The sequence below is a fragment of the Diabrotica undecimpunctata genome, chromosome 4 (genome assembly GCF_040954645.1).
Source record: "Diabrotica undecimpunctata isolate CICGRU chromosome 4, icDiaUnde3, whole genome shotgun sequence".
Taxonomy (NCBI): domain Eukaryota; kingdom Metazoa; phylum Arthropoda; class Insecta; order Coleoptera; family Chrysomelidae; genus Diabrotica; species Diabrotica undecimpunctata.
Window position 1 is genome coordinate 71,332,268 of NC_092806.1, and position 27,832 is coordinate 71,360,099.

Below are 27,832 nucleotides of genomic sequence, written 5' to 3' on the forward strand. Positions count from 1 at the left end.
TTTGTCCAAAGCTTATTAGAATGATAAAATTAACTCCCCAAAGGACAGTGAATAAAGTCAAGATAAAAAGTTGTATAATAGAAAGCCTTGAGTTTAGCATAATATTAGAAAAGGTTATACAGGAAGCAAATATTAATAGAACAGGTCTGATCTAGAGATAGTGCAAGCACTCCTGACCATGGGGCAGCTAAATTTGGTTTAGTCCCCACTTCCATGCGAAACGCATTGTACTATGCACTGTATAATTTTACTTACAATAGAACCTTTCTGCCTTTACGTGAATTTGACTCCGCCTTCGCGCAGCTCCATTGTCAGGAGTGTTAGAACTATCTTTACCACAAAATACATCAGTGCTTAACATTTGCGGCCGATTTGGTAATCTTGTCTAGGAGTAAAATAGAGTTGATGGAAAGAGTCATGAAACTCGAAGAGAGGGCAGCAACCAAAGGATTGTATATAAATGAAGCAAAATTAAAGTATATGGAATGGATAAATAAGCAATTCATTCGGGAGCAGTACATAATAATGACAACAGCAAAGGGAACAAAATAATACTCGAAAAAGTTGAAGGATTTGAGTACTTAGGAAATGTCTTCACAAAAGAACTTAACTGTAAAAAAGAAATACAGAAAAGAATTATGTCTGGCATCCACATTATATATACTCTCAATGAATTGTTAAGAAGCAAACATATCTCGAAGAGCAAAACTAAGGACATACAAGACCGTAATAAAGAAGATAGTGATGTATGCTTTTAAAACATGGGTAACATAAAAAATACCAAGAGTTAATACAGCGGAAAATCTTTAATGGGAAAAACTTACTTAAATGGCTTATGGATAAGAAGAACAAATCACGAGCTTACGGAGCTCTATCAAGATCTCAACATATTAACGGTAATTAAGGCACAAAAGACTTAAATGGTTGTGGCATGTGCATAGAAGGATTCTATCTAGAAATTCCAGAATGGTACTATCTAGTAGATTTTCAGGTAAAAGGTAAAGAGGACAACCGAGGTAAAGATGGAGCAACGAAGTTAAAGAAGATATGAGAAAACTTACGTAACGAACTGGGAAAGAAAAGCAACTGACAAAAGGAAGTGGAAAAGAATAGTACATCAAGTCATGGGCCTACTAGGCTGGTAGTGCTTACATATTTATATTATTATTATAAATCTAAATAAAACACGTTAACATATTTTTAATTTGGTAAACCTTATTAAGAAAGTTAATTTTATGCCTAATAGGTACGCATTCTGGAAATCAGCATAAAAACAATTAACAATGATATGTTACACACAGGTCTTTTTTTTATTGTTGTCGCTTTTTAGAGCTTTAATGTTTTTTAAGTACTCATCCAGTGCTCCATTCACCATTGTTGTTTAAGATTGCTGTAGTCTACAAGACATATGTTACATTTTAATTTTAAATACGCCTTTTGTTGCTGAAGAATTACAATGGTACACATATTCTAAACCTTTTTTTAAAATCCATTTAAAATTTTATTTTATTCTTAAAATTGCTACAACCTCTTGACGACGAATTGCAGCAGAGTCTTCACAAGTATTGTTCTTTGAAATATATCAGGTTGGAAACCGTCTCTTTACCCTATCTTGACAAAGGTGTAGTGATTGTCAGTTCACGGTATAAAATTATCCCGTCTATCGTACAGGACGCCAGTATAGTTCGCTCTATGTCCATAACTATAACCTGCTCTATGTAAAACTGAAAACCAGGTCGTTAATAAGAGCTCTATATTTGACGAATAAACTCTTTGATTCCCAATTCTCAATTTTTTTTCGTATATGTACTCCTACTGTTGATTTCTGGTGGTAGTACATATATTACTTAGACATTTACTTTTAGATTTTGGTTCATGTGCAGCCTCTCAGCGTAATTGTACATCATAAAGCATTATTATCCCTCATTAGGTAAATATACTATATTTTGTTTATATTGTTAAAATAGTGTAACTCAATTTTAAGCTAAACAATATTTTAGAACTTAAGTTTTCCGTTCTTTTTAAAATTAATATTCTGGACAAGAAATCATAAATCAGAGGTGTTAATAAAGTAGTGACTTAGTGACAGGACAACATGGATAATTGATTATTCCTTGTTAGCTAATCAGAATTTGCTGCATCCGTGGCTTATTGTATAAATTTTCGATAATTACTTTGACCTTCCGAATGAGTCAAGACACATGGGCGTTTCAAAGCTGCAATATACAGGAGTTAAAATATTAGGAGTTAAATAAAAATATATTCGAAAATAAATAAAACAAAATAATATTTGATATATATTTTCAGAATAAGAATATTTAACTGGAAATAACACTACAATTAAATCAAGAGTTCAGCATTCTTGTACTTACAACAAAAACAAAGAAAGTCCTTAAAATTTTACAAATTATATTACCCACTATAAATTTTTTTTTCGGAAGCCATTTGTTATCTTCTATGCCGGGTTTATATGCCGGGATTGAATCCGGACCGCCCGGTTTGGTAATTCACTGAACATAAAAATACTTTGACGCAAAGCAGTTCCTGCATCTCTTTCTAATGAGCTGGGTTTAGCGACCACATGACCTTCTCATTCGAATAGAAGGTCGGTTAGGTCACGTAGTCCATAAATCTGGCAAATTAGAAAGAGATGCAGATGCAACGTCTGTTTTCTCTGTCGCACTGGAGGAACAGGTATTTATTGCAGCTATTAGTCTATTTGTATTATATGTCTATGGTCTGATTAGATATAGATAAGTCAGGTTAGATACAGATTTCTTACAAAATTGATTTGTAAACGCCTAGAAGATATTTATAGCATATAGTCGGTTCGCTATATTTACGCGGGTTTCGGATTAACAAAATTATGCTCTTGACTCATTGATAACCAGTTGCAGTAAACGACTTCCCAGAAAATTAGGTAAAAACTGCATTAATGGTCATATTTTAAAATACATTAAAATAACATTAGGGTAGGTATAAATTTGTTACAATATTGCAGTTGAATTGATTCTTTGCCAGTGTTGACATTGTATGTTTGGTGGAAATATTTAAAAATGCCTAGACGTGTGTTAGATGTAGATAATTTATGTTAGATCTAATTTGTAGTGTACTTAAGTATTTTACGGATAAAAAAGAAAATGGCGGTCCTTTAAAATCGGTAAGGTCTGTTTAACAACGCGTATGTGATGCTCTAGGAATTAGTGAAACCAAACTAAGAGGAGTATTACAAAATCGCAATAATGAACGGCCGAAAGAAGATCACCGAAAAACTCGCCTATCATTGAAAACTAAAGATATTCCAGATGGAAAAAAATTTGAAATTCGTGATACCATTTATCGAATGCGAGAAGATAGAAAATTTGACGAAATTGGCAGAACAAGTCTATGGCAAGTGATATATAATTTGGGTTTCAAATTTCAAAAGGAGGATAACAGAAAAGCCCTTTGTGAAAGAAGTTCTGTTGTGCATAAAAGAATTAACTTTCTAAGAAAATATTCTAAATTAAAAGAAGAAAGGGCAAATTTTATATATTTAGACGAAACATGGATATTTTCTAGGGGTGCAACCAAGAGAATATGGCAAGATGATAACGTAAAGTCTATCAAACATACTGATGGAGAAGGGAAGCGACACATAATTTTACATGCAGGAGGGAAATCGGGTTTTATAGAAGGTGCTGATTTAATATTTTCATCTAAATCAAAATCAAGTGACTATCACGATAATATGAACACAGAAATGTTTGTAAAATGGTTATATGAAAAACTTCTCCCAGGTTTAAGTGAGCCCAGCGTAATTATTTTAGACAATGCACCTTACCATTCTGAAGTATTAAACAAAAGTCCAACGAATTCTTGGACTGTTAATAAAATTAAAGAATGGTTGACAAAGGAACATATACCATTTACACAACATATTTTAAAATCAGAATTATTACGCTTGGCAAATATCCACGCAAAACCAAAAACCTTTGTTGTGGATCAGATTATTGAAAGTTACGGTCATCAAGTGTTACGTCTGCCATATGGGGAATAGCAAAACAATATTATGACAACCATATTGGGTCATCACCATTAATTATAATAACAATTAATGGTGATGACAGTGATGATGATGACGATTATGATATTTTTGATGATAATGACTGATTTTCATTTTTGTTGGCAAGTTAAATTTTTTTATTTTTCATTAGAAATTCTCTCCATGGAACAAATATACATAGACCATATTTTCTGTGTGAAGTGTAATATAAAATTATTATTAGGTTTGTATTAGCCACATTAGACTCCATTAATGAAGTAATTCTCCTTATTATACTGTCAATTATGTAAAAGATTTTCCATTATTATTTAATTAAAAAAAGTTATGGATTATTTTTCATTTTATTTGACCAGTTGATATTTCCCCAAGGAGCAGGTAATTAAAACTGGGTACTTACAATAAAATTTTTAATCCGAAACCCGCGTAAATATAGCGAACCGACTTTACATTTCCTCGACAGAATTTGTAATACTAAAAACGTTATCGATCAATTTTTTTTATTTAAATTTTTGTATCTTTATTCAACAACCCATCCCTTACAACTTCGTGCGGAATTAGATACTACCTAAGCAAATCCTAATGTTTAATCCAAAGAACATACTTTACATTTGTGAAGATATAAAAGAATTTATAAAATTGACGACGTAAAATAAAAAAAATATAAACTTTTATACATATGAATTATTTTATAAAATTTTATTCACTTTTATATTTCATCTGAGATACACCAATGCATCCAATTATTATGTACCTTTAGGAAACGCGGTGGACTACGAATTTGTTGACTTACATCATTAGTATTTCAAGTATTTAATTACCATCACTTTTGATGAAGCTTTATCACGTAATGGTAAAATATGTAGTTGGACAAGCTGAGATTTTATGATTTTTCTCAAAATTTGCTAACTTACGTAAAATAGTGACTTTACTTTACTGAACCTAACTAAACATTGATACTTGTAAAATCAATGAAAGATATTAAGAACTTTCTAAGCACTATGCTTTAGATAAACAGTATTGCATAAAAAAAATTTAAAATATGTGATATATTTTTGAAAGCTTTGAGTACGAAGCAATAAAATTATAAAGTGGAAAATGAGGGTCAAAATGAAATTGAGTGAGAGATTCTGGCGACATGGTTAACTTTATTAGTGTACCTACAAGAATTCAATGAAGTGGAGTGGACTGCAAAAAATATTGTAGTTCATCTACCGGGAAATTAAAATGAAGCCCGATATATCAAGTCAGGATATGAAACATTCTGTTTATTATTTATCGATGATGTAATGAAACAGATACAGCATTACATAAGCAAAGAAATAGATAGACATAGATAGACCCACTTTTATCAAACATACTACCATAATCGAATTAAAGGCACTTCATACTGGCAGGAGTTCTGAATGTAAATCAAGTCACAGTAAAATAATTATTTTATAGGTATTCAGGTGCAAGCTATTGTCGTTAAGTTAAGATTTGACGATCGCAATGCCAGAGAAGAAAGAAAGAAATTAGATCGCTTAGCCACTATTAAAGCTCTGTTTGATCATATAGTTTAAAGAAGCCAGAATTTGATACTGTACAAACAGAAACTGTACATTTGATAAATTGGTTCATTCCGGTGGCACAAAAGTTGTTAACAGAAGATCAGGTAACAATTATAGGTACTATGAAAGACTATGAAAGTAAATAAAGCTGAAATACCACCAAGCTTTAAAAATAAAAAGAATATGAATAGAAAGACAATAAATAATAGTTCTTTCTTCTTCTTAACATGCCATACACCAAAGTGCGTAGGCGACTATCTCATTACTAGAATTCTGTTCTTGGCGGCGTGACACAGCTCTCCTGTATTGTGTATTCCTATCCATTCTTTAATATTCCTTAACCAGGATAATTGTTTGCGGCCGGCTCCTCTCCTACCTTCGATCTTCCCTTGTAGGATTAACTGTGGTATTTCATATTTTGCTCCTCTCAATATGTGCCCAAGGTAACCAATCTTGCGTTTTTTAATTAATTTAAAGAGTTCTCTTTCCACGCCGGCTCTCTTAAGGACGTCATCGTTTCGAACTCTATCCACCCAAGGTATGCGCATCATTCTTCTCAATGACCACATTTCAAATGCTTCAAGTTTGTTAATAGATGTTTTTTTCAAAGTCCACGTTTCCATGCCATAAAGCAAGATGGACCATATGTAGCACTTGACCATTCTGTAGCGTATTTCGAACTTTAGGTTTTGATTACATAGGAGCGGTATGAATTTCACAAAAGCTGGTCTTGCCATTTGTATTCGGGTTTTTATCTCTTGTTGTGGATCCAATTGGCCATTGATTGTGGTGCCAAGGTATTTAAAAGTTTTCACGCGTTTTATGCGATCGTCACCTATGCATATTATCGGGTTTTCTGGAGGATTTCTGCTAATGACCATATATTTCGTTTTTAAAATGTTGATTTTGAGGCCATATTTTTTACCTATGCTATTCACCCTATCAAGTAATAACTGCTGATCTTCCAAAATATTAGTTATAATCACTGTGTCGTCCGCATAACGTAGGTTGCTAATTGGTATGCCGTTCACCTTAATGCCTAATTCCGTGTCTTCTAATGCTTCCGCAAATATATTTTCAACATATAAATTAAAAAGCATAGGAGAGAGTATGCAACCTTTGCCGGACACCTTTCCGGATTTCAAATTCATCTGTATATTGGTCTTGATCAATCCTCACCTTTGCCATTTGGTTCCAGTATAGATTCTGAATAATTCTGATCTCCTTCTGGTCAATATTGGCCCTATGTAGTAGTCCCATCATGATATCATGTTTAACATTGTCAAATGCCTTCTCGTAGTCGATGAAGGTGAGGTAGACATCTTTTCGTTGATCTAAACCGTTTTGTATTAAGGTGTTCAAACATAAAATTGCCTCTCTTGTTCCTAGTCCTCCCTTAAAACCGAATTGTGTTGACCCGCTAAGTTCTTCTAGTATCTTGTACATTCTTGAGTGTAATATCCTAAGGAAGAGTTTCAGCAAGTGACTCATTAAACTGATTAAGCGGTGTTCATTGCATTTTGTGGTATTAGCTGTTTTTGGGATCATCACAAAGGATGACTGCAGCCATTCTCGCGGAATTTAACCAGTATCATAAATTCTATTGAACAGCTTCACCAAGATTTCGATATTCTCCTCGTCTAGTAGTTTTATAGTAGTAGTTTTAAATAATAGTTCTAGAAAATAATAATTCTTTCTTATTGTTCTACAAAATATAAAACTAAACAAACTGTTATATTGCTATCCAGAATGCATAAGAAGCGGATAAAGAAAACAGTGTTCAATTGCAGAAGACAATACAGTTCTTTTATAGCATAAAAGGGGAGTTGATAGTTGATAGTTGATAAGCTTTGTCACCAATATTCCGTATCAAGGAGAACCCGTCGTTACTCTCTGTGCATGTTTTACGAATTTTTAATATTGTGTGAGTTATTACGCTTGTTCTGCTAAAGGGTTCAGAAGCAAAATAAATGAAGAGTGTATCCCACAGGCGGTTTTACTTGACAACTTTAGCTTTGTTACTCATGCAGCCTTATATGCGGAAAAGATTGGCTTGGCCAACTTTACCGGTATATCTTTGCGAAGCTATCAAGGATATTTTGAAATAAAGTGGACCTAATAAAATTCAAGAAGAAACTTATGCAAATTCGGGCAAATGCAGTTTCTGTGTGGATCCCGAGACCGTAAGAGCCGAACAAATTCGTTAGTTATATTTGCGTTACAAAGGTGTTCATAAATTCATTCCAACATTACTTTTTGACTTATTTTGTAATGTGGTACTAGTGCACCCTAGGGGAGTGAAAGTGTAAGTTTATATACGGGTAGGGTTTAAAGGTTAATGCACTACATACACATTTAATTTCTTTCAAAATTAAAAAACTCTTAATTTTTTTCTTTAAAAATTTTGTGTAATGATTTTAGTAATTTTTAAAATTTGTTAAATATAATATAGAATTTATTCATCATTTACATTTTTAATGTTATTTTGTAATTATGTTTAATTACTTCATTTTGATTATCACTTTATTTTAAAAAGTACATAGTATGCATTATGTAAATTAATGAGCAGTGTGGATTTTTATTATGCGAAGAAACGCCACCGGCAGAGGGCTACAAGGAAGGACTTTATTAGGCAAAGAAACGCCACCGGCAAAGGACTACATAGAAGGTACAGTCTCGAGGCTATTATACCTTTTAAAAAGGGTGGGTCAAGCTAGAGAATGTAATCTATAATATCATATCATCAATACAATCAATACAATAACACCACAATAAATCTGAAAAGGTCGCAGTGGAATACTCCAAAAGCCACCTCATTCTATCTATCATCTGTCGTAAGTCGATGAGCAAAGTCATAAGTGTGTATGTATGTATATTATGTAATTTATACTGAAAGCGTCTCGGTTACGCGTGATATTGATTTGGGCCAGTGCAAAAACATACAGGCATACCTAGCGATAAGAAGTATTAAATTCAATAATAAAAGACAAAAAGTTAATGGATTTAAACAAACAAAAAATTTCTCACCGGCGAGGATTCTAAGTCTGATCATTCGCTTGCAGCGTAAAAAAGTAAAGAGACCTGAATATAGCCACGGATTTTTAGTGACGTCAATCAAGAAGTATATTATAACTGTTTGTAGGTGAAAATAAAATTGTTGTTTTTATTATTTTTCTTATAATTTCATCACATTTTCTCACCTTCTAATCCTACCTTGAACTTCTATAAATATTTCAAAATCAAAATTAGTCAAATAGACAGTCATTTTCTAGCTGTTATAAAGAAGTTATAAAACAATAAAATGACGCTTGTTAAACGTCATTTAATTTTTATATATAGATTAAATTATCTATAACTGTAGACGTGGAGTCTTATAAAAAAATTTAAATTTACAATTGAAAAAATGGGCGGGCCACTTACTAGAATCGAGTGACGAAAGACTCCTGAACGCCACAGTCTGGGAAAGGCCCGATGGCAGAAGGTCAGTTGGTCGCCCAAGAAAGAGATGGAAGGACGCAGTAGCCAGTGATCTACGCAAAATGGGAATACACCAATGGGAAATAGCTGTTCAGGACCGACAACACTGGAGGGAAATAGTAAACGCGGCCAAGACTCATATAGAGTTGTAGAGCCAAATGATGATGATGAATTGAGAAAATAAGGGTCATTAATCGAGATAAAAAATTTACTATCACTTAAGTTGGACCAAACAATACACTTTCACAAAATTTTATTAAAATCGGTTCAGTGGTTTCGGATATTAAGGTGGACAAACATTGTGACACGAGTTTTTATATATAAAAATACACTTATACCAGTATAAGCCGATGTAATTATTAAAAAAGGAACATTCAATTTTTAAAAATAAAGATCGTGAAAAAGTCATTGTTTATTACTTGTTAATCGTCTACTAAAACTGGTTTGTAAGAACGAAAGTAAAAGTCCATAAAATAACGTACAAAATATATTAACATAGATCCCTAATTTACATATATCACCAGCATTGATTAAGTACTTAACGAAAACTGTACCCAAAATGTGGGTATATTTTTCCCACGGCCACCAATTTAATTTTTCAATTTGTTTAACACGCCGCTTGTAGTTCAGAGTTCAAAATAAATCAATAATGCATATGAATAATTATTACTCATTTGTGAAAAACACATCATTGGCGTATAAATGGAGGACTTATTGCTTCAGAAATATAGTAAGTAAGAGGAATATACATGGTTTACCCAAAAATACATAAATATTTCAAAAAATACGCATACAGAAAACAAACAACTATTTTTAAATTAACAGCAGTTTTATGGAAAACAATATTTACAATACTATATAGAACAATTTTAAATCAATGTGTAGAATGAAAAACTACACTTGACATCAACTGATGTAACAAAAGCATTTTTTACACTTCATATATTGAACAAAAACAACAAAAAAATTTGGTCTATTTCAATACGTTATAGCGTTTAACTGCTTTCTCTATATAATTCTAAACAATAGAGAAGCTTATAGCAATAGTATCCTGCTGTCAAATTATCTTCTACAATCAACATTTTCTAACTATAAGAGTTAGGTATCAAATACTGTCTTCTCTAGAATCGAAGTACTAACACAACAACATGTAACAATGGACACCTGTAAAGATTGATAAATGGTGATTGGCTACCTTGCGTCTTGCTGTAACAATGAGTGTGCAAACACCGGCAATAACTACCTTTTGTTTCGAATTCTGTTGATTTGAATACTTCTTGGTGACAGCCAAACATTCAATGGAATAACTTCTACAGAAAATGTAATAAAAATAATATAGCATGTATATAAAATGTTATATATCAGGTAATTATTAAAAATGATTTTTTTTAATTAGTATTCTTGCATATGCATATAGTTTTTTTATATTTGTTTTATTATAAAAAGTTTCTGAAAACAGATGACATTCTTCTAGAATGCATCATTCTGTATATTTTATATGATTAAGTCAGAAGTAGACCAATTGCGTTAAGCGGTAATACAAAAGTTGAAATTGCTTATATTTCCTCCTAGAATATATTCTTTAAAACGTTCTGAAAACTTTCTGAAACTGTTTTCTTGTGGCATGTCTTTAGCGGCAAGGCGGCAAGTCGCAGATATTATCAACAATTACACACAATACATATGCAACACACAATACACAAACACCTAATCTGTGTTAAACACATATTATACAAACAAATAAAATAATATAATACAAAAAACAGCTAGAATTTGATTTTATATGGGTAAACACAACAATCTCAGATTTTTTGTCAACCCAAAGAAGACTATTGTCTACAAAATCGACGCCAAGTAAGTCAACAGCCAGTTTTGAAAAACATAATCCAACTTATCAACTTGTTGGCTATACTTTTCGCTTAATTACTTAAAAATATTTTTTTTAAATGATTTTCGGGGTGGAATTTTCTTAGCAGCCGTTAAATTCCTTAGCAGCCGTTTTTCCCAAGGTGCAACTCTGTTATCTGTCCTTCCGATATTAATACCCCGTCGTGTTCTGATCTTAATGCCCATAACATTAGCAATTAGTAATAGTAATAAACATATTAATCTATACGACTTACACCCCCAATAAGGGGAAAATTTACTCGTCCCTGATACCTAAGGTATCAAAAGGATTGAGCTCTGGTGGGACTCTTGCCGTGTTATGGAGTCCTAAGTAACTTGATACGTCGGTGTATCTCCCAAAAATTTTCGTACGCATCTGGACGTTGAGAGTAATACAGCCTTTTGGATGGTCTTGTGGTGATATTCATTTAGACCCAGCTTTTTGATGTTTTTTAAGAGGTTCTTTGAAATGACTTCAGTAGTAGAAAGAATAATAGGTATCGTCTGCGTACTTTCCATTCTGAATTGTCTCCTTATTTGTATATCCAGATCCCTATACTTTATTTTCTCTGTGGCGACATTTTCGTTGTATTTAACACGCAGATTATTGTTGTTAGGTATCGCCACATCGATTAGTGTTGTTTGTCTCGTTAGTTTATTAACTACTACTATGTGTACTGTTTGGTCTGTGAGCACATTACGATCCCAGTCCACTGTAAGTCGTTGGATGGTTTCTTGGGCTTAACATCCATATCGGCATTTGTAGTTTTGAACCTGAGGATCTTTGACGATATATTTCAGGTAATTTTTGGTTGGCATAACCTGATCCTGATTGGCAAGTAATAAACCTTCTGTTTCAAGGATCATGTTCTCTGATGTCAACCAATAGTTCGACACTATATTGTCGACAGTCTTGACTGACATCATTGTGATGTCGCCCGTGCAGAGGTTTACCCATCCAGATGCGCATTGTTTTGTTCTTAGTTAGATGGTTTATGCGCATTTCTGGTTCCCTCAGTTTGATCGATGTTGTGTCATCTACTGCGCAAATTGCGCGATGTAGATTTGATGTTTTAGCCTGCATCTGAAAATAAGTTTTTAATTGGTAATCTGTTTTTCTAATTACTTACTTATATCCATAAGTCCTCGTCTTCCTAAATACATCGGTTATGTCGTTCTTTCTACTCCACTTCGAGGATGGTGTTTTTGTTCCTTTGTGAGGTTGTTCGTACTTTTCGCTGAATAGTTTTTGTATCCATTTTAGTCTACTTAATAATACAAAATTAATAGCTAAGTATGAACTCAAAGTTAATTCGATTGTCATTTATTTATGGTCAATTTTTCGTGATTGCTTTACTCCTAGATATTTGTACATGTCATTTTCACAAATAGCATCGATGTTTTGGCCATTTTGCATATCAAATCCTTCGTTCTGAACCTTTTCTCTGACTATCTTTAAAGCATGGCACTTGTCTAGCCCGAAATGCATACTAATATCATTAGAGAATATTTCTACAGTTTTTAGAATCTGGTCTAAGTGGTTTCGAGTGGAAGCCATTAGTTTTAAGTCATCCACATACGACAGATGATTAAGGTTCGCCACTACAGTATTGTTGTTTTTATTGCTAAAACCTGAGTGAGTGAAGTTTAATAGCTGAGATAGTAGGTTCATCGCTAGACAGAACCGCAATTGACTTAACGAGTCTTCTTGGAATAGGCAGCGGTTAATTGCAATATTTTTCCTTCCGATATTATTGTCTCCATGGTATTTGGAGGTGAATTTTTGTCATCCTATCTGTCATTACATATCTTAAAAAGTTCAGTATATTATCATCCACTTTATCCATTCTTAATATATCTACAAGCAATTCATGCGCATGCGGAACTGAGTCAAAAGATAGTAATAACATTATTATTACTATGTATTAATATTCAAACTTCAATAAACTAAAAAATCAAATCAATCACGGAAAAATGCTATAGTTTTTTTCAAATAAATGTCCCCATTCTTACAGTTTTAAGAAAAAAAAATGATAACAAACCAGTGACGTTTGTATAGTTATACAGAAACCTATTTAAACAAAAATAGGCCAATAACTTAAACTAATAATAATTGCCTAAATAAAAAATCTTGGTAAATGGTACGCTTATCAATGATATTGTGAAATAACTCAACTTAAATATACTTACTATTTTGATATTGCATAAAATGCAAACACGTATATACAATATATATTCTTTACAGGCGAAACAACATCTCCAACAGAAGGTTTTGAAGCAACCTCTATCCTTCACACCACAACGAAACCTGCACGAAGAAAACGAATGGAGCGTTCAATGAACAACAATGGTTCGATTTCAACTGCCATATCAGCCCAAGCTGATTTTATTCTACACAATAACAATAATTTGAAGAATGAAAGACTGAGTCCGATTACGCCGGATACTTCCAGTAGATCTAGATCTATTACTCCTAGCTCTTCTTCGCATCCCGATACTCCCCCAACACAAGAAAATCCAATTCTAAGCGGAAGAAATTACAGTGACTTTATGAGAAGCTTAGCTGCAAAGTATAATAATACGAATCCCAATGAGTAAGTATATACAATATCTTTAAGCAACCTAACATATTATAGTCAAAATATTTAAATGTATATTATTTGTGAGTGTAATAATTTTTTCTAACTACGCAATAACAATGTTCATTCATTTCTAAACAATTAACATAAATGCCCGTCATATATAAGCACGGAAAAATTCACAAGAAAGAAACATCTTTAAAAAACTATATAATATATATATATATATATATATATATATATATATATATATATATATATATATATATATATATATATATATATATATATATATATATATAGGTATACATAGAAAAGGATAATGCGAGTGAATATTAAAAGTAAAATGTAATGACATATCTCGCAAAACAGAAAACCAAAAAAGGTATATCGATGTAAGGCAACCGTATATACGTATTTCTGACTATTGGTCGTCTTCAGTACGGTGCAACCAAGTTAGAAAAGGAGTATGTTAACTTGGAAAAGGATCACCACAGGGGCAATGCAACCAATTTGTGGCTTATCTTCTGCTATGACACGTGTTATTGCTTTTAGCAATTTTCAGATGAAATTTTTGATATGGAGTCAGATAATAGTTAACGAACATCTTAAAGTTTAAATGTTGTAATATTTCTCGCGACATATCCCTTTATTTGAACAGATTAGTTCTATAAAGTTAAGTTCACAGTGATAAGGTGGTAATCTTATCACTTTAACTCTATGTTCTTTTGCTGTTACATCTACATTATACTTCTTAAATTTTGGTGAATATTGTTTGCATAACTGCAATAACTCTTTTTTGAGTAAACTTTCCACTGGTATTACTATTTCTTTGGTTATTAGCCAATCCAAGAGTTCTTGCTTTTTCCATTTAGTCTTAGTGTTAGGTAACGGTTCCTTTAACTTTGAATGGTAACTGGCATTGTCCATGACTATTACAGAATTGGTCAGTAATAAATTTATTATTTGAATGAAATATTTCTTAAAAACATTAGCAATCATTTCTTTATGGTAGTCGTTCGTAGCATCTGAAATAAAATCAAGCAAGATTTCATCAACAAATCCTTTACCTTCTCCAATATGAGTTATCGGTGACCTTTATCATTTGGAAATTTCTAACCCATGGATAAACGTTCTATAAATGCCTGACGAGCGTTTGAAACCAGTTTACCTTGCCAAACTTTTTTTACAAAATGACCTTCAAATATCCATGTTTCATCTAAATACAAAATACTTTTGCATTTTCTCCTCGATTTTCCAGTTTTCCTTAAATATTGCCTTCTTCACCAAATAATTTATTCTTTCTCTATGAGCGTAGATTTTTTATTGTTATTCTCATAAACGAATCCTAATTCAGGTAAAGTTTTCCACAGTTTATCTCTTTTATTGTTTGACAAAGATTCGTTTTCATTTAATATCTACTTAAAGTTTATCCAAAGTAAGGTAAATAAAATGAATGCACTTTTTAGTAGTTGTTAGTAGACTTTTCTTCCTGTTTGCGTTTTAGGTGCAATACTTCCGCTCTTTCGTTGCTTTAAATGTCTATAAACAGTTGCTTCTTCAACTTCGGTCATATCTAAAACTATAAACCGAATAGTACTTGTAAAATGTTTGTGTACAAGAGCATCATGTACACTTAACAACAAAGTTTTCATTGGCACGGTTAAATGACAGTTTAATTTTAAAGGAGTTAGACGTTTGTGACATTTTTACTACACAAGTTTATTTATTAATATCGCTTTTTATTATAGAATTAATAATTTTACGTACTATAATCATAGGACTTTATAAACACAACCCGTTAATCCTAACTAAAATGATTCACAATCTGCCAACACACACGTTGTTCTACTTTAAAGTTTTAATCTTTTCTAAGAAAGTTGAGGGCTTACAAATTAAACCTCTCCTTTTTGGAAATTGTGTATATTTTATACCTGTAGAGAATACTTATATCATTTTTTGATTAAAATGACTACACAATTTAAGACAAGAATTGAAATAAATTGGTACCTATGTTTAAAAATTTTAGGAAAAACCCAAAAATTTTCAGAACGATGCTATATACTTTATTTTAGAAAATCTCCGTCACCCCGTTATATTGGGTTTTATCTAACGTGCAATAAAATTTGTGCTAATAATCATTTTGACATGTTCTCTAACAACATGCTTTCATACTGTAATTCTTATTTTAAAATGGTCATTTTGCGCTACAATTGAATATACTAATGACGTCACCACTTTCGGGTAAATGACATCATCGGTTTTTTTAAATGGCATATGACATAATTTTCTTTTCATTTTTACATTTTACAAAGGTAGACGATTACAAAAATATGTAATAATTATAGTCTAAAATAATTGGTTTATGAATTACAGACAAATGTTATATCAGAAATTTTAAATATTAAATTTTATTGAAAGGACTGGACTAATTTCATGCCGCTGACTTCCTGGCAATAACCAAGAAGGTTTCTAAATTCCTCCAACACTCCAGTTAATGTTTCTGGGCGAATTAGTCTTACTTTATTAGGAATTTTTTCTTTCAAATGTTCGACATTGTTAGGCCTATTAAAGTATAGTTTAGATTTAAGATATACTCCAAAAGTAAAAATTAAAGGGTGTTAGATTAACACATCTTGCTGGACTCTTTATAAATCCTCTAATACCAATCCAGCTGTTGAGAAAAATAATATCTAAATAATCACACTCTACAAATTCTTTTCTTAAGACCTCTCTGTACTTATCTCCCTTCTGTCAGATTTTACTTTGATCTATCTAATTACAATAATTATGTGGCCTGTTTCTACCAATTTTCGTCTGTTTTGCTCTTAAAAGGCGATAATCGCTGTCAGTTGTGAATCGATTGAGAGCAGTTATATCTTGAAAAATGTCTTTGTTCCCACACAAGAAGTAATCGATGTAGAAAAGTATTAACAAGAATCTCCTGACATGAACACAATTAATAAAGAAATGCAACGAAAGCTTTTGAAAGGAGGACTTACTGTTGCAAAGAAAACAAAAAATAGAGAAGACAGAATAAGCGATAAAACAAAACGTTTGATGGAAAAGAGACACACATTTCTAAGCGAAGGAAAGCGAAACACCGATGGTTTCAAAGAATTGAATAAACAAATAAAGAAAGGAGTAAGGAAGATTTAAGGATCTATAATGAAAACAAAGTACAAAAAATAATAGAAAAGAACCAAGGCCTAAACTGCTTAAGATCAAACTTAGGATAGCCTATATTAATCTCATTGAAGGATAAAGATGGAAAAGAAATAAGAGAAAAGAACGAAATCCTAAAAGTTACTCAAACATTTTAATGTGATTTATATTCCTCAAACAAGAACCCAAATAGCACTGCAAAGGAAGATCTTAAGAGAAAGATAACGAATGTCAACTCAGAAATACTCCCTAACATAGAATCCTTCGAAATAACAAGCTATGGCACAACTAAAGAACAATAAGGCTCCGGGCCCAGATGGAATACTTTTAGAAATGTTGAAGGAGGAGAGTAAAATTATTCTCAAAGAATTAAAAATTTTTTTCAACGAATTTCTTCACAGAGGAGAAGTCCATATGATTGAAATGAAAGTTTGACAATACTTCTTTCCAAAAAAGGAGACAGGGGAGATCTGAAGAACTATAGGCCAATCTGTCTGCTGTCAAAAATGTACAAACTGTTTATGAGCGTAATAACTAACAGATTAACGTCGAAGCTCGATAGATATCAACCCGTAGAGCAGGCAGGATTCCGAAAAGGTTACAGTACAGCGGATCATCTTCTTACAGTTACAACGCTAATAAAGAAAACCAATGAATATCTCTTGAACTTATACATTTCTTCGGTGATTATGAAAAGGCATTCGACTCCATAAAACTTTGGGCAATAAAGAGAGCTATGAACAACTGCAGGATAGACTCCCGCTATAGAACGCTCATACATAATATTTATTTATTTATTAAGAAAGCTACAATTAATATACAAATATATGCGAAAACCAAACCTATACCAATCAACAGAGGAGTTCGCCAGGGAGATGTTATCTCACCAAAGCTATTCACACTTGGACTGGAAGACTTATTTAAAGACATTAACTGGGCATATAAAGGAATAAATGTTAATGGAAGAAAATTAAGTCATTTGAGATACGCTGATGACGTTGTAATATTCGTTACGAAGTTTAGAAGAACTAAAGACCATGATGACGCAACTATTTCAAGCTTCGGAAAAAGGTCTTAAGATGAACTTGGAAAAAAACAAAAATATTGGCAAATACACCGAACATTAGAGAAATAACGTTGAACGACATAAATTTAGAAACAGTAAGCGAATACATCTACCTGGGACAGATAATTATCATTATAATGAAAGTTAACAAAGAAAATCAAACTGCCGAAATTACCAGAAGAATAATGTTAGCGTGGGCAGGATTTGGAAAACTGAGTTGGATCTTGAAAAGCTCTAAAAGAGAATAATATTTTAAAACCAGAATTTACGATTCGTGTATCCTCCCTATACTCACGTATGGTTTACAGACGTGGACACTCACCAAGTCTAATATGGATAAAATAGTAAAGGCACAAAGAGCGATGGAAAGATCAATGCTCGGGGTGAAACTTATAGACAGAAAACAAACAAATGGATTAGAAGCAAAACCAAAGTAAAAAACGTCGGAGAACATGCTGCCAAATTAAAATGGAGCTTCACAGGACACAATGCCCGACTGAAGGATAAAAGATGGAACCACGAAATACAACAATGGAGACCATGGCTAGGAAAGAGAAGCAGAGGAAGACCACAAATGAGATAGCAGCAAGTGGCGCAAAATAGAAAAAAAATGGATTGATTTGGGGGAGGCCTATGTCCAAAGTTGGTTTACTTAAGGCTGAAGAAGAAGAAGAAATAATCACGCATTTCCCGCGCATAATGTGGTGGTGCGCCATCTTGTTGAAACCATATTAAATTAGTAGGCACTTGTGAATTTTGTTATCGGGATATAACGCGGCAATAGTTGGAATAATGTCGTTTTGTAGCATATCTAAATATTTTTGAGCTGTCAACGTTCCTCCAATAAAAAATGGACCCAAAATGTTGTTGCCAACAATTTCTGTCTAAACATTAACTCTTTCAGGATACTGAGTATAGGCCAATGGGGTTGATATAGGCCAACCAATGAGGATTGGTGTCTGACCAGTATCTACAGTTTTAAATGTTAACAGTTCCATTTAAAAAAAGATGTTTCATCTGGAAATACTGCATGATCTACAATAATATCTAATAATAAAAAAATCGAAACTCGTTATTGCACAAACGAATAATAAAATTTTCTGTTTCAGTTATTTTAATGCTGCAAGAAATGGTTTTCCGCCACCCATCGATCCTAGATTCAAGCCAGCGTTTCCCAGTCTTCTTCCTATCACACCACAAAACAAAGAGAATGATGCAAGTAATAAGAGGCCGGATTTTTCTGTCATGAATCCCTTTAGCAACGTAACGGGGGCTGCTATGTTTCCACCTCTAATTGATATGTCATCGACACAAACTTTGATGGCATTGGTGAAGACCGCCAAGGAAGCTGAGCTACAGGTAAAATTTTTGTTTATATAGACTTTTTGTCACATCTCTTTTATCTTTTTTTTGTGAAGGTTGTAGTTATTTTTGTGTAGGTTATAGTTTGTGTGTTAAGCAAATGCTTTGTTACTATTTAAAGTGGGCTTCATTGCCTTTACAAACAATAGCTTATTATATCTGAATGATTGCGGTACCTTGAGTAAGTACCAATCCGACAGAGATTTTTTTAAATAAAAATTCCCATCCCATCAGGATTCGAACTCATGACCACTGAGTTTTTACACTTAGTAAACCGTTGACGCTGAGTAAAGAGTTGACGCTCTTACCACTGTGCCACCAAATATATATAGATCAGATATAGCAATAAAAATTTTAAAAATGTAGCGTTTAAATTTAAATTAATACCTTTTTAATATATGTAGCTGTGTTATTTGTACACATGCCTTTACAAAAGTCTATTTGCTTACAACTGGCAGATCATTACAAATGCAAATGTTCAAATAGAAGTTGCGGGTTATCTTCAAGACCATAGACCATTGACGTACGGATGTAGCTGAAACCTAGGTTTTTTTTGAAAAATTACGAAATATGCATTAATTAGTTTAGTTATATATACTTTAAAAACCACCCCATGGAATTAAAACTCCTAAAACTAATGATAATAAGAAAATATAAATCACAAATTTTGGAAAACGTTTATCTTAGACACGGATATTTTATACCTGTATTTTCTTTCCGCTCTCAATTTTTTACGAAGCAACTTCTCTCTTTTAATAGTAGTACTATTTTTAGATTTATAAGGCATATCTATACTATTAAATACCCAAAATACTTTGTCTGATTAGGGAATAATCCTTTATTAATGACTTTGACGAATTTAACAAATCATATTTGCCTTGTCTACCTACAGAAATCATTTTTTTATAAAAATTAAAGAAAAAAACCTATATTAACCGATGCAGAAAAAAAAATTTGTTGGCAAAGGCAATATTTAAAAAGGATAAAAAGATTTACATAGATTAGAAGGAAGATGCATTTTCTATTTAGATGAAACCTGGCTTAAAGAAAGTTCTTGACAAGCCTTTCTAGAATGATATTCTGCTGGTTTAAATGCTTCCACAGGAAATGGTCGAAGATTAATAATCATACACATTAGTAGGAAACATGATTTTGTGCAGAATGGTTTATTTCAGTTCGTTTCAAAATCCACTAAAGATTACCACGTAGAAATGAAATGAGGATTGCTTTTCTCAGGTATTGAATTTTCTACCAAATAATGCTGTCATTGTCTTCAATAACGCCAGCTATCTCTCAAAATTAGTGGAAAAGTTAGCGACGGTCTTATGAAAAAAAGTACAGTCGGTTCACAATTTGTTGATAGCTCACTACAAGTTTAACCCTAATTAGAAAACTGAAATACAGAGAGGATAAGTAATACGATATAATAGTAAAAACCAACCTAAAACTGACGGTTTAAGACGTTTTCGACTAACTCACCTTATATCTGAAGGAATACAATACCTTTTAATGCTATTACGGGGGTATTTTGAATGGTTAGAGATGAACGACCAGTGTCGTAGAGTATATGATTGAAACATTTATTTGAACTAAATAAATATATTTTTTAAATTGTACTTATGTAAATTGTATTTTTTAATAAAACTTATTTATTTTATTCAAAAATAAAAAGTTTCTTGCCATTTGTAAAAGATGCATTTATTTAATTAAGGAAAAAGGCGCCAAATGTCGCCTGGCAAAATTTCCAATGTGTTTTAAATGTATCCATTATTATCGAATCCGGAGATTTTTGAAAAATTTAAACGCAGAATGAAAGATTACATTATTACTCAGGGCAGAAAGTCCCTGAAAACTTCTACAATGTTTATTTTAATATGTTATGTAACAGGGGTGAAAATCAAAGAGAAAATATAGTATAATTTTTAATTGAAAATATTGCATGCAAAAGAAACTTTTTATTTATTCTAAAAAATATTTCATTCTGCCTTTAAATTTTCAAAAATGCTTTTTAGTTTTCTCAGGATTTGAAAAAAAAATGGATACATTTAAAACACATTGAACATTTTGACAGGCGACATTTTGCGCCTTTCTCCTTTAATACCTTACGATTATAACTACTATTACTTACCTTATATAATTACGATTAGAAAACTATTCAAATTCAAAATAAATAGGATCAACTTCGGAATCCGAGTCGTCTTGAGGGTTAATAATTAGGTTAATAATCTCTACGGTCGCATCAATTATGTTATCAAGATCCCACATTTTTTGTTCTTCTTCTATTACATGTCTTACTGCATCTTTCCAGTTTTGTTTTGTAATATGTTATAAAGACTCGTATAACAATTCACGTACAGCTTGTATTTTATATGACGTATTTTTTCTAGCCACATAACTTTTCATTTGTGCCCAAATGAGTTCAATTGGATTTATTTCGCAGTGGTAGGGTGGAAGTCTAAAGACTGTGATGTTTCGCCTTTCCGCCATTTTGTAAACTACGTATTTCTTGAACTTAGATTTGTGTTGCCGGGCAATTTTTAAAAGTTCTGCTTTTACCATTCCATCTTCGTAAGGCAGATACTTATTCCGCAGCCAGTTAAGAATATCCTGTTTTTTCCACGCATTCGTTAAAAGTCTTTCTACTAGTCGTGAATGATAAGGTTCATTATCTAATACTATAATTGAATTTGGTGGTATGTGTTCAATCATTTGCTCAAAATACTCTTCGAAAACATCAGCTGTCATCTCCTCGTGTTAGTCTTTTGTGCTTTTGGAATGAAATTCCAACAAACCATGCTTAACAAATCCTTTTTCACTGCCAATGTGAGAAATTATTAATCTACTGCCTTTACCAGAAGGTGGGGAGATACCAGTAGACCAACCTTCCATAAAGGCTTGCCTGGAGCTTAATATATTTTTATCTGACCAAATTTTTTTTAGAGTATGACCTGAGTTTACCCACGTTTCATCCTGGTAGAAGATGGGCCTTTCTTCAGTCCGGAATTTTCGTATGAATCTTAGATAATTTCTTCTCCAACATCATCTTCTCCTCCCGGTCAATCAAAAGTGATTTTCGGTCTGATTTCTCCCACCGGAAATTTAATGCTTTTAAAACTTGCCACAATTTAGTTCGTCCGATATGAGGCAAATCCGGGTCGTCTCTAACTTCTTGTAAAATTGTGTTTAGGTTTGGTATTTCTTTTTTGAAAAAAAATCCATGAATTTTCCTTCGAATACCATTTTTGGCAAATGCATCAATTTCAATAGGCTTTTTTCCTCTCTTTAAGTTTTCGTTTGTATTTGGGTTAGCTATACTGTGTTTTTTTCTTTCTGATAGGAACCTATATAAAGTTGACTCTCCTACGCCAGTCATGTTGGCACAACTTTCGACTATGTTGCGAACAGTATTTGTGGGATTCTGAGAAACCAGAGCATCGTGAACATTCAGGACAATAGTCTTCTCTCTTGGTGAATAGACAGACTTACTGACTGTACGCAACAGTACCGGTGTAAAACTTGATGATGAAGCCATCACAAACAATCCAACAAAACGAGCACGAGCGAAAGGTACGTATATGTTCGTAGGTATATGGAATAAAAAATCACTCACGCACTGCATATAATTCTCAAAAGAAATATTCGAGACGCTAATTACTGCCGTAGACGCGGAAACGCCGACGAGCCGTAAATTACATGCGATCAAAAACGTACTAAACAAAAAAATTGTTTTCGTTCGTAATAACTTCACCCTTTTAAGTTAAGTTTCGAATATAATTATATTATTAAAAATCTGGGGAATTCCATCTTAATTATCTTGCAACGAATAGTACCTTCAGATATGAATTCCAGGTTTTCTAGTAAAGTCATTAAACGCGAAGATTAGTATTGAAATATCCAAAGAGATAAGGTATTCTTATTTACAAAATTGTTAATGGTTAAATTCTTATTTTTATTAATATAATATAATAACCAACATTAGTCGTGAAAGTTTTAATTGTTTTTTTGCTAAATACATTAGTACTAAAATATTATCAATATTATATATAACAGTATTAAAACATTATATTATTATTTAATGAATAAACACCTTAGGAACGCCTATGATTTACGACCGTTTTATGAGTTTGAGGCATATTTCGTGCTCTCAACAATTTGTGAACGAAGAATAGATATAATTGGCTGGCTTCAACGCAAAACAATACCGTATGATCAGACTATGCTTAAAACAAAATTATTACGAATTGTAAGGCAAAATAAATCGTACTGTAAAAATATGTCATTGGTGAAATGGCAAAAACTCAAGGAATAACGGTATTACGTTCGACACCTTATCATTGTCAACTAAATTCAATAGAGTTAATATGGGCTTAAGTAAAAGGTGAAGTGGCCTGCCAAAATACAAATTTTAGATTCAAGGATGTCAAACAACTTTTATCAAATTTCAAAAAAAAACGTAACGAAAGATAACTGGACCAATACCGCAAACCACGTAAAAAAGAGAAAGAAAGATTGTGGACTGTTGATAATAACATTCAAGAACTTAGTCAATATGTAATCATTCCAATAGGGCCGGACAACAAATCAGACACAAAAAAAGAGGAATGAATGAAAATCCATAATTTATAAGCAAATCATTAAGTTTTTAATTTATGCACATTGCTTAAATATTACATATCAATACAATGTATCTCCTTTAACATTAATTTTATTTAACATAGGAATCTGTCCCATTTTAATTTTCCAACACTGACCCACGATTTTCATACCTGTTGGGTATATAATCCATGGGTTTGTATTGTTATTTGTAAGTGAATAGGGAGGATTTCAGTTTGACCACTTTACCTGCTGTTTGCAGATTAGTGAAGCTTTGCATTTGTAAGGAGCTGCCAGTTGCAAACAAATAAAGTAATAGCATATTGCTTTTGTAAAAATTGGTAACTCATATTTATATTTAAAAGTGTGATGTTCTTATCATTTTTATGTGTTTATATATCGCGAAAATTAGAACGGAACTCGCTACTTATTATAGTAATTATAATAATTTATTTATTAACAGTTTTTTGTTCGGAGCACTTGCCTTTTATCTTGATATTTAGTTATGTTTGAGTTTTCTTATTTTCTTTGTGGTTGCTCTAATTATTTTTTCCTAGTCATATATTTATATGGTGCTTATCGTGTACCCTATTTATAGTTTAGCTTTCTCGTGTACTAAAAATATACTTGTGTGTTATAACATTGTAAAATAAAGTAAATTTCTATAAATGTTTATACAAAGAGAGGATAAAGTTTTACCCTCCTCTGTCAACTCGTTTATTTTAAAGATAGAATCTATTAATGTTTCGGTATTTCGGTGAACTCCCCATCAGACGACAGTCAAACACTAATTTTTTTATAGCAAAGCAGATTACGTCACACTTTATACGAAAGTTTATCAAAATCTGATTCAAAAGATATATTACACCAATAATGTGTACTTATTTATTTACTGATTAAATAATACAAATTAACCTGTTTTTTGTTTCTTCTCCACTAACTTTAAGCAACCTTTAAAAAACAAAATGGGATATTTTTACCTGTACTATTTTACTTTATGTACTTGGCCTATTATTTATTTATTAAAAAGCTGTATAAAAAAAGTAAAACCATTTTTAAAAACGTATTATTAAATATTTCTTGTTAACTGCATTAAAGTTTTGTTAGGCTTTAGTTTTAAAAATAGCTCACGTTCGGAATTTAGCCGACAAATGTAAAACAATTATTGTTTTGGGGAAAGCTGGGCGTAACTATTACAACCAATGGACATTATATTAGATCAATTGTTTTTATTTTTTTTAACTGGCAGCTTTCAAACAAAAAGCTGTCTGGTAGAAAATCCACTACAGTGTCATCTGTAGAAGACTACAGATGACATTCATATAGACTGCAAGTGGTTCACGAACTAACCAAAGATGATGCAGACAGACGAATGACGTATTGTTAAATTATAACCAGCACTTTTGAACAATATCCAGATTATTTAATCAGGTTTACTTTAGTGACGAAGCTATATTTTATTTGAATGACCACGTTTTGCCTCACAATGTTAGGCCTGGTCTAATCACAATGTATAGTATAGTACTACCATCTTGCTAAGAGACTTATTAATGGTCAGCTCAGTGAGTGCTATTGTTCGAGGAGTAAAATTCCATAAACAAGGGATCTACTTTTTTTGTGACATGTTGTTTATGTAATTTCGAACAATAGCATCTTACTGAGCTGAATATTAATGAGTCTTTTAGAAAGATGAAAACAATTTTCGGAAAAGTTAAATGTATAAGCAGGTGTATTGAGCAGTTATCTTGTGGGTTCAATATGCTTTGACAGAAATTAAAATTACGAAAATATCTTAATATGTTGAATAATAAAATAATACCTGCAATAACCGCGATAATCACAAACCATCCACAAGATTTTCACCAGGACATCATTTTTTAAGTAAGACGGAGGTTCGTCTCAAGTACGCAGAATCCGAAACTATTTAAACATCCAGTTTTTCCTTAACGGTAGACTGGACGACGTGGACTTATAGAATGACACGGCGATCACCAGATTTTACACCATTAGATTTTTCTTAGAGGGTTGCCCAAAGTTTAAGATGTACCAGATAATTACACAAAACATTGCTGCTCTACGTCAGGAAGTTTTACAAAAATGTAATATCATAACTTGATAAATGTTACAAAATGTGGAGAAAACCAAAAAAAAAATATACTACTGTCAACATGTAACTGATGAACATCTTGTACAATTATTTAACTAAAATTTAGAGTTTTCATTATTGTAATTTATCAATGTAACAGATGAAAATTTTTTACCATTTAATCAGTTAATATATATAACCAAAAATATTAGTACAATATATTTTTGGAGTAAGAGTTTGATAACCTACTTTGCTATTTAAAAAAAATTGGTGGTGTGGCTGTTATATGATGGGGATTCATTGATATATCGAAACTTTGACAGCGTTAGATATTAGAAAAAGGTTAAAAATCGACGTGTCAGAGCGATTTTGTTTTATCCTTAAAATAAACGAGCTGACAGAGAGGATCCTCTTATTATATTCACATGGTTTTTGAAGTTATACTTCTATACGCGCGCTCCACGTTGGAAATTTGTATGGGAGTGAATCTGTGAAATCATTACATATGTAAGATAATTAGTTAGAGAGAGACAGAAGATATATTTTCTCTCTCTTCCTCTCTCGAATATAAAAATGTTCCTTTTGTATATAGAATTTAATATTATATATATTATATAAAGATATTTATACATATAATATACATATAATAAAATATTTATTAATATTATTTATGTGATATGTTTTGTATTATTTATTAAATGTTCATAATTATATTAGTCTTTTGTATTTCAAAATAATAATCTCAATAAATCACTGTATGATCCAGAACTGTCAATTTTGAAATATCTTTGTGTCATGTCCTCGGTAGTATAGTAGTCAGTATCTCCGCCTGTCACGCGGGAGACCGGGGTTCGATTCCCAGTCAGGGAGAACTTTTTTATTAATATTATTACATTATCATTTTTAAATACTTATGGATATTGCATTTTAATTTGTATTGTATTATTATATGGAATTATGTTGCACTGTATTGTAGTGTATTTTTTTGCAATATTGCAGTTTAATTTGTATTGTATTATTATATTAATAACAAAATAAACAATGAATTTTACTTCAGAATATGTGTAAAAAAATTTTTGCATCCAACTCCGTTCATACATATATGAAAATAAAAATATACATTTTCATCAAAATATTGATTCAATCCTTCATTGTTAGTAAGTTAATATTAATTCTGTTTCTCTTTCTGCTATGTCTTATCTATAGAATTACATATGTAATGATTGTGCAGATTGACTCCCAAATAAATTTGTAACGGCGAATGCGTGTATAGAAGTTTGACTTCCACCGGCAGTCCCACTGGACTGCCACACCCGTTTTTTTTGCATGTGTTAAAAGCGTTTTTAGGATAGTTATTAAATTTAAAATATAAATAATCAACAATTTTGTTTCGTTAACAAAAATCATGGGACATACCTGTTTTCTCAACGGTTTGAATATACAAAATATAAGCGATTAACGGTTTTCATATTTTTCTGTTATGCCTTGTAATGGTTTTAAAAACTCTGGAAAATTTTCTAGAAAGCTAATTATTAGGTTCCATTGTCAGGTTATTTTTAAAACATAAAATTGGGAAAGTTGAAAGTTTATTTTGAGAACTCGGGAATTTGGATGGTTTTGAAGTAATAAAAGATCACTGGTTAGAGAAAAGAGAGAAAAGAGTTTTGATTTAGAATAAATTGTTGAAAACCGAGGAAGAGATTATTTGTTGCTGACCTTTGGGAGAAGAACATCGAATCCTGGACGTAAACTACTGCCGGCATTTTTTAACGGTGTAATCGTAATTTCGTAAGGAGCGTTTAAAAGTGGTATCAACTTTTCTAGACTAGTAATGCTGATTATGAGAAGTTTGTAGTATTTGAGTATTGCAGTATTTGTAAGTACAAACAAATTTATTATCTATTGGTAAACCATAGTCAAGGATATTTAAGAAGCCCAAAAGATATGGAAAGGATTGTTAGGACCTTTGATTCCGTGTAATTAGAACAATGGAACGAGCTTTAGCTAGAGATTTTGACAAAAGAA

General features: G+C 32.0%; 1 protein-coding gene across 15 annotated transcripts in view; it reads left to right on the plus strand.

Annotated features, from left to right (window-relative positions):
- Nucleotides 1-27,832, plus strand: part of Samuel (SAM-motif ubiquitously expressed punctatedly localized protein) — a 626,277-nt gene that overhangs the window by 464,047 nt on the left and 134,398 nt on the right. For all 15 annotated transcript variants that reach the window (XM_072529705.1, XM_072529707.1, XM_072529706.1 and 12 more), the window contains 2 exons: nucleotides 13,202-13,550; nucleotides 18,876-19,125. In XM_072529705.1, the coding sequence (XP_072385806.1) occupies nucleotides 13,202-13,550; nucleotides 18,876-19,125 (599 nt within the window). The remainder of the gene's footprint in view (nucleotides 1-13,201; nucleotides 13,551-18,875; nucleotides 19,126-27,832) is intronic.